At 31.7% G+C, this 9,155-nt stretch overlaps 1 protein-coding gene across 1 annotated transcript; it reads left to right on the top strand.

Moving 5' to 3' along the window:
• The first annotated feature begins 553 nt into the window (after nt 1-553).
• LOC124926309 lies at nt 554-6,714 on the top strand. Its single transcript, XM_047466505.1, has 18 exons — nt 554-877; nt 956-1,143; nt 1,231-1,341; nt 2,026-2,097; nt 2,197-2,344; nt 2,491-2,573; nt 3,728-3,783; nt 3,884-4,020; nt 4,111-4,201; nt 4,353-4,418; nt 4,518-4,737; nt 5,227-5,328; nt 5,468-5,553; nt 5,756-5,878; nt 5,978-6,047; nt 6,129-6,220; nt 6,292-6,396; nt 6,466-6,714. The coding sequence occupies exons 1-18, from the start codon at nt 594-596 to the stop codon at nt 6,577-6,579; spliced, it is 2,148 nt and encodes a 715-aa protein (XP_047322461.1). The 5' UTR covers nt 554-593; the 3' UTR covers nt 6,580-6,714.
• Nucleotides 6,715-9,155: the final 2,441 nt, after the last annotated feature.

The following is a 9,155-nucleotide window of genomic DNA, read 5'->3' as shown; positions in this document are numbered from 1 at the left end:
TAAATATTATAATATATATTAAACTTTTGTTTTTTTCTTTCTAGTATTTATAAATTAATTAATATAAATTATAAAACATATATAAAATATTAAATGTTATAATATATATCTAATATTTAAAAAAATAACTAATATAAATTATAAATATAGATATATAATTAAATTATATTCGATTTACCGGTTAAATTGGTAGAAATATACTTCAACTAAAAATTGAACAGTTTAACCGGTAAAATATCGGTTAAACGAAACCGATGGAATCAGTTAACCAATAAACCAGTAAGCTACCATTTTAATCATTTATTTTTAATTTTTTTTTACCGTCCTAATTATATTAGTCAATTTATTAATTAATATACTAAAATATTTTATATTTTAAATTATTATTTTTTATTTTATTATTACATATTAATACCTTTTATCGTTTTTATCAATTATATATATACTATACATGTTATATTTTTGTTCATGAGATCCATAAATATAAACAAATCCATATAGAAAAATTGTAATAAAAATATATATCTTAAATTATTTTAATATGTCACAACATCAACGAAATCTCTAGATTCATGAAATAAGAAACTATTAAGATGGCATTTTCGTCCATCATCACTCTCACTAAATACCCAAATTTCTTTTCCTCTTCATTTTCTTCCTTCCGCCAAATCAGAAGATTTCTCACACCAACGAGTTTCAAATCCATGGCTGCTGCTTCTTCGGCATCAATCCAGGAAACGATAACCGCACCTTACGGCTCATGGAAGTCTCCACTTACTGCTGACATCATCTCCGGCGCCGATAAACGCCTTGGCGGCACCGCTGTCGACGGAAATGGCAACCTCTTCTGGCTCGAATCTCGTCCAACAGAGTCAGGGTACTTATGCATGAATTGATCGATCAGTATTTTATGCATATCACCTGTTTGATACTAGTACTAACGGTTTTCTTTCAGGCGTTTAGTGATTGTTAAGGCGCCTGAGAAGATAGGTGATGAACCGGTTGATATTACACCTAAAGATTTCTCTGTCCGAACTGTTTGTCAAGAGTATGGCGGTGGTGCTTTTAACATTTCGGGAGATAAGATAATCTTCTCGAATTATAAAGATCAAAGACTTTACCAGCAATCGATCAAATCTAATGGTTATTGCTTTCTTGACATGTTTGTTCTGTTTTATCATGTGTTTCTTTCAATGGAATCTCAATTTTTCATTCTCACTGGTTTTGTAGCGGATGCTTTTCCTGTTCCTATTACTCCGGATTATGGTGAACCGTCGTTAGTTAACTATGCTGATGGAGTGTTTGATTTGCGCTTCAACCGGTATATTACAGTGAGGGAAGGTTTGTTGCTTTGTCTATCATCTACTTCCAACTGTTAGATTGTTCCTAATCTTTATATTGAGCCTATTGTGACTGGATTATGATCCAAAACTGTTGTTTGACAGATAAACTTTTGATCACAAGCTAGATCATGATGTGTGATTTAAAGCGTTTTTCTTTCTTACAATATGTAGTTTTATCTGGATTACAATCTAGGTAAAGAAATTAAAGGATGGAAGTTCATTTGGATTTCTGAACTTGCATCAAAGACTCGTTATGCTTTCTAAACTTTTAATAAATGACTTAAATTGCTTTTTGTTTTCATTTCGTGGTAAACTCCGATAATGTCTCAGTATGCTTTGTAGAAAGAAAATGATATTTTAGTCAATAATTGAGATTAAAGAGCTATAGAAATTGTGTAGAGATGATTAGCAACTAAATGTAGTTAATTAATAAATAATGACTTGAAGTAATTTGAGCCATTTTTTAAAGTACGGGAAGTATAGTGAGCCCAACAAAAGTTGACGAAGCCCAGTAAAATTCGGTAAGATCTTTGGCGCAAGAAGGGGTGGATCCGTATCATCGTGACTTTTCAACATTCAACTCTTAATTTTTAGTTCTATAGTGATAGTATCAATCTACTACTTATTGGATTTTAATCTCATCTTCTCTTTTCTTTTTGTTGCTTTGTCTATCATCTTGTAGATGGTCGTAAGGACAGGCTGAACTCAACTACAACTATTGTTACTATTAATCTCCAGGAGAAGAATATCTCAGGCATGTGAAATTCTTAAACCTAAAGCAGTTTCTCAACTTAATGATGAAGATTAATAATAACCACATCTTCTTCTTTTTTTGATTGTTTATTTCCAACAGAGCCTGAAGTATTAATTAGTGGCAACGACTTCTATGCGTCCCCACGTTTGGACGCGAAAGGCGAACGACTGGCATGGATAGAATGGGGTCACCCTAACATGCCATGGGACAAATCAGAGCTTTGGGTTGGTTATATTTCTGATAAGGGGTAAAGATATTTCTTGATCATTGAAACTGGTTATTTTTCATATAAGTGAAAATGATTCTATTTGTTTATAAAGATGTTTGACTTGACTTATTATCTTTATTTATTTTAGTTTGCTTTGATTGAAAAATTCTTGTACTCCAATTCAGAGATGTCTATGAACGCGTTTGTGTTGCTGGTGGTGATCCTGCAATCATAGAGTCACCAACTGAACCTAAGTGGTCCTCTAAAGGTATCTTTTTTTCATTTGTTTTTTATCTTGTTGAACCATTTTCCACGTGTTTCTGCTTATTATTTGTCCTAGCTCGATTGATCTAGAACAAATCTAAGATCTTCTTGTTGATCTTGATTTGTAAACAACTAGGCAAAAGAAAAATTATACTTCTGCTTCTTGTATTAATTTTGGAATGAATGGTGATTACATGCTGTACTTAAAAATAGAAGATCAAAGTAAATGATAATTACACTGATTGCTAAACAATAAGCTGATCTAGGAGGAAGGCGGTGCTAATGATTTAATAACTATCTTAGCTCCAGAATGTTTCAGTTTAAAATCAATAGAATTATTATCTTCTATTCTAAGGATAACTGAGTCCCTAACTTATGCATTATGTTATTCAATTTAAGCCTTCTGACGTGGCAGCTCAGTCAGCTTTGACTGTTTTGTGTCCTTGTCATGTTCATCAGATCATGTGGTATTGTTCCCATGTCTATATTTATACTATCTACTGAAACAGTTGACATTTTACTCCCATTACATTGACTTAAAGTAGATATGACATCATAGACTACTAGAAAATCTGCGGAATATCACACACCAATGGTATTTAACATCCAGAAAACTGCCAAATAAAAAGCTTCCCAAGCCAAATATCACAAGCACCATCCCAACATTTAATAATTCGACAAATGTAAGCTGGTGATACTATTTCTTTTCAAAAAGGATAGTAAGTCAATTTTTAAAGTACAAAATAACATAAAAATGTTCATTAAAAAATCTCCCAAAGCCAATCATAGGGAACAGTAAAGCTTCATAGGCCTTAGATATGATTCAAAAATGATCTTTTTCTATTGATGGTTTGAAGATTTATCCCAAAAGAAGCACATATTGAATATTGAAAGAGGTGATAAGCCTATGATTTCATCCATAGATGATAAACATGCTCACACTTCCAAATACAAGGATTTGAATACCTTGAATGCATTATTTATTCACATTTAAGTATCTATTAAAATGTGCAAATCATGTATGCTTGGTATTAAGAGACATGCGTAAATCAATGGCCTCGAGATGGGAAACATAATTGAATCCTTAAAATACAACTAACTGAAACATAGCTTATTAGTTTCAATTTTTTTTTATTAACTTTAGTTTGTTTTTTGCAGGTGAATTGTTTTTCATCAGTGATAGAGAAAATGGATTTTGGAATATTTATAAATGGGTGAGTGAGGTTATGTTTACTGTTTAGTGTCATTTTTCGATGACTCCCTAAAAATCATTATAACAAGATTTTTTGTTCCTATTTGTTGTTTTGACAATAGGATCAACTTCTGAACAAGGTAGTGCCTGTCTATTCTATGGACGCCGAATTTACAAAACCCTTATGGGTATTTGGTATCAGTTCTTATCAGATTCTTCGGTGTAATGAGCAACACACCTTAATTGCTTGCAGTTATAGGTGTTCTTCTCAGATACTTGTTCCTTACCTGTTTCTAGTAACTATTTAACTCTCTGTTTATTTTATATGCTGATGACAGTGATATTGCAGGAAGAATGGGCGATCTTTTGTTGGTATTCTGGATGATACCAAGAATACATTAACCCCATTGGACATTCCCTTCACAGATACAAATAACATAGTATGATTTCTGGACTTTTTCTTAGTGTAACTATGTTATGTAATGTGTTATTATGTGAATATATTATTAGCATGATTTTGGAGATTCAAATAACAAAAAGAAAGATATCTAATTGTAATCATTTATATGGTTGATAAATTTGCTTGTGTAGGCATTGGGAGTCAATGAACTATATGTGGAGGGAGGTTCGGCTATACTTCCATTGTCAATAGCTAAGGTGTTCCTTTCTCCTTATTTTTTATTTATTGAAATGCTTAGACAACAATTTTATTTTATTTTATTTTTGTACTAATTGTCAAATTCAATGTCTAATCAGGTGACTTTGGATGCTCAACTGTCAATTCCAACTGAAGTCAGTATTGTTTGGTCTTCTTCACCTGACAGCATAAAGTACGAATCATATTTTAGCTTGCCAGAGTTGATTGAATTTCCAACTGAGGTTCCAGGCCAGAATGCCTATGCCTTTTTCTATCCACCAAACAACCCACATTATCAAGCCAGTGGAGAGAAACCTCCTCTTTTAGTGAGGAGCCATGGTATGATTTTGTTAACCTCTTCTTCCAACTTCTAGTATAGGGGCAGTATGGTACTTAGTAGGAAAAGTATTGAATATGAAATATCAGGCTTAGGCCATTCTTTGTCTTGTCTATATTTCTTCATCTCTAGGCTTGTAAGTAACAGTTTCTAGGAATCTCTTTTCACAAGTCATCTATTTCATTTCAACTAGAAAGAAATCTACATTTTGGTCAAAGGCATTAAAGAAAACGGATGTAGAAATGCATTGGTTGTGAAAAACAAAAGTAGAAATAGTTGGGATTTCCTTTTGGCTAAGAAGACACTTTTTTTTGTTAGATGAGTTCATGTTTGACAGAGTTTAGTCGGAGGTCACTTATTGAGATATTTATTCATCCAAATGCTTATCCAGATCTAAAAATAAAAAGTGTTTCCAAATAGACCATGTGAATTATTTGGACACTTGATGACATGACCATTTTTAAAGTGTTGTTATATATGCAATTCGACAGGAGGACCCACAGCTGAGACCCGTGGAATACTGAATCTCAGTTACCAGTATTGGACTAGTAGGGGCTGGGCAATTGCTGATGTTAATTATGGTGGAAGCACTGGTATATTCTGAATCCTTTTTTTTTTATCTATAATTACTTAAGAGACCAAGGTCTCAAGTTGAGGGTCATGGCAAACTCCAGTCACAAAAAAGAAAAAAAAAATTCCTAGACTGATATGAGAATTCATCCACTTGTGAAGGTTATGGTCGGGAATATCGAGAAAGACTTCTTGGGCAATGGGGAGTGGTTGATGTCAATGATTGCTGCAGCTGTGCCAAATTTTTGGTAAATATTCCCTGCTTTTCTTTCTGGATATTTTTTTCTGTCTTAGGGTGTGGTAAATATTCATATGGTTAGTCTCTATATAAAAGAGATTTAGAGAAATATAAAATATTCAATGCGTAAGTTTAGGAATATTTTGTAATCTAATAATAATCTTCCATATATTTAGAGGAGTTGACGAAAACCCTAATATTACTTTTTCCAGGTGGACAGTGGTAAAGTAGACGGTGAAAGATTATGCATAGCTGGTGGTTCTGCTGGTGGATACACAACATTAGCAGCTCTTGCATTTAAAGACACGTTTAAAGCTGGAGCTTCTATGTATGGTGTAAGTGTTTTTTGAACCTTTCCACATTATGGTTAGAAAAAAAAAAGGCTTAGATTAGTAAATAGTAATTGTTTTTTATGGCCATTTGTTTGTAAGCAGATACCAGACTTGCAGTTGATGAGGGAAGAGACTCATAAATTTGAATCCTGTTACATTGATAATCTTGTTGGTAATTCATCTGCCCTCAATTTGAAACACTTAAGTGCAACGGATGCAAAATTAATGTTATTTTTTGTTTAAAACCTTGCAGGAAATAAAGAGAATTATTTTAAGAGGGCGCCTATCAATTTTGTTGATCAATTCTCCTGCCCTATAATTTTGCTACAAGGGCTGGAAGATAAGGTAAAATTTGAATACACATTTCAGTTTGGTAATTTCGTGAATGCTAAGTTAGAAAAATCTTGTTATTACAGGTCGTTCCACCCAATCAAGCTCAGATAATCTACCACGCTTTAAAGAAAAGGGGACTACCAGTTGCTCTGATTGAATACGAAGGAGAGGGGCATGGTTTTCGCAATGTATGTGTAATGCATTTATTTTGAGAAGAAAAGTAAAGGGTTTGATTATATTTTGTTTTGTTTTTATAGGCCAAGAACATAAAATCTGCTCTAGAACAACAATTTGTGTTCTTTGCACGCACTGTTGGAGGGTTTAGTGTTGCGGATGATATTACTCCTGTCAAAGTTGATAATCTCGACTAAGGATGGATGGATTATAGGTATGTACCTATGGATTATCTTTGTATTCAAGAATTGCTGAATTTCGACAATTTGAATAAATTGATTTTCTTGAATACACTACTATTTCTATTTTTATATTAAATGTATTTGGATCCAGATTGTCGATTTATCAGGGTTATTTGAATAATTTTCAAATAACCCACCATTTTGATAGAGAGAATAGCAAGAAAGGTAGGTACTAGGTAGACATGTCTTCTTCATAGATAGATAATCGGTACTGATTTAATAACCGACTGAACCGATCCGACCAATATCCCAACTAATAAACCGACATTTTGAAGTTTTTCCAACCGACTTCAACAGCTTTGGTTGTGCATTTCGTCGATATACCAACTGAACCTAATCGTACACACCATTAGGGAAGATCATATTTTTCATGCCTTTAATCCCTATAAGAATCAGATATTATTGAAATCCCAAGCTTCTTTCATTAATCAACTCTAATCCGATTATTTGGTCTGATAAAGGGTCAGTTTGAGATCAGAATTTTCACATCCCAGACCTGAAAAACAAGCTGACGACCCGTTATTCACAAACGGGTTTATCATCGGATCGTCACATCCTCTTTCTCAACTGATACGATTCCTCCTCCTTTTCGAATCCTTCCCCAGAAATACGGGTTTATCATCAAAATCCCTCCATATTGTTCTAGGAAATTCTCTAGAAGAAAACAAATTAATTCTAAATTTTTTTGTGTTTTTAGCCGATTTTTTTATTTAATGTTAAAAAAAATTAAATTTTCAATCTCTCACTTAACATAATCAATAAAATAATTTTTAAAATATTAAAATACCTTTTTAATTTTTAATTTATTTTTACATACTAAATATTTTAATATTGAGTTTTAATAAAAAATATTATTTTCATTTATTTTTATTTAGGCCTAATTTGTTTTATATTTTACTATATTAATTGATTTAATCAAAAAATATATTATAATTAGTTTATTAACTATTTTTTATTTATTATATTTTATTTAATAAATTTATATTTTTAAATAAATTCAAAATCAAACAAAATTATAGGTACATGTATTGAAATAATTTTAATGCATTAAAGTTCATTAGTTTTTTATTTTATTTAAATATATATTTTTTTAATAAAATTATTAGCACGTTTTTTATTTATTTTATTTTTGAGTGACAATTTCATCTAAAAAAATATTCATGGTATTTAGTTTAATATATCCTTCATTTTCCTAGTTTTTCAACTAATTGTTATTAGTAGTCCCAATTCTTCATTCATTTTGATGTTTATCAAAATTAATGAAAAATTTTTCTATCATATTCTCTAGATAAAGTTATACAATTTCGCAGTTGCATTAATAATATTTAATTATTTTTTAATTAAAAATCTTCAAAAAGAACCCGAATAAAATATTATGTGCCATTTATTTTTTCAAATTTCAAAAGTTCTTTCAATCACAGATTTGATGGACGAACATTATTTATTTAACGTCTCTTTTGCATTATATGATTGTTGTTGTGACAAAAGTTGATGTGGGTGATATGGAGTATGGCAATATGGTATGTATATAACCATATTTTACCTACTAAAACCATACATAAGTTTTGTTGTATATTTTATTTCACAATTGAAACAATGAAGTGAATAACATACATAATAGGATGCGAAAAACCATATATTGAATTGTTCTGAACTTGTCAAGGACCGATGAATCGTGCATAGACGCCTCAACACCAACGACAAAATATGTAAATAACATATTGTGGTCACATATCGCTATGACGTTGGTAGTTGTATAACCAGTCCGACCACGCCAATTTAGTGACTCGCTTGTCTTAGGATGTACTCGTACATAAGGATGACAATTTGAAATTGCCCCGCGAAAATCGAACCGAATTGTCCTGTTTGAGACGGTTTTTCCCCGAAATCGAACGGGGATGGGGCGGGGATGGTATTTGTGTCCCCCGCCCCGATTTCACCCCAAACACCATAAACATAATTAAATATAATAAATCACCAGCATATTTATTTATTCACTATATTTTATAAGAGTAGTAAGGTTATTTCTTTATAATAATATAAAATTTTAATATATTATAATATATATTATATTAAAAAATTCGTTTATATAATTTTTTTTATTTATTTTTTAAAATTATTAATGGTGTTCCGTGGGATTTTCCGAAACCGAAAAAAACGAACGGGGCGGGAATGATATTAAAAAAATCCGCGAAATTAAAACGGCGCAAGAATGGTAAATGTATTCCCCGCCCCGAACCGCCCCATGAGTGTCATCAATAACACCAATACAATTTATATATATAAAATAATGCTTAATTTTTAAAGTGTCCGGATTGTCGGGTCGAGAGTTGTGGTTAATTTGGATACTTGGGTCGGATTGTGGGTTGACCCGCCTTTAAATTTAAAACGGTTAAAAATAAAATTAAAAATGCTAGAGGTATATTTCGAACTTGTAACCTAACAAAACAAGTACAACTCTTTAACCAACTATGCTACAAAGACTTTATATTTTAAATTCAACACCAAATTTGATAAACGCTGGACGTTTT

Source organism: Impatiens glandulifera, chromosome 2 (genome assembly GCF_907164915.1).
Source record: "Impatiens glandulifera chromosome 2, dImpGla2.1, whole genome shotgun sequence".
In the NCBI taxonomy this organism is placed as follows: domain Eukaryota; kingdom Viridiplantae; phylum Streptophyta; class Magnoliopsida; order Ericales; family Balsaminaceae; genus Impatiens; species Impatiens glandulifera.
This window is presented reverse-complemented; position numbering and strand designations above follow the sequence as displayed.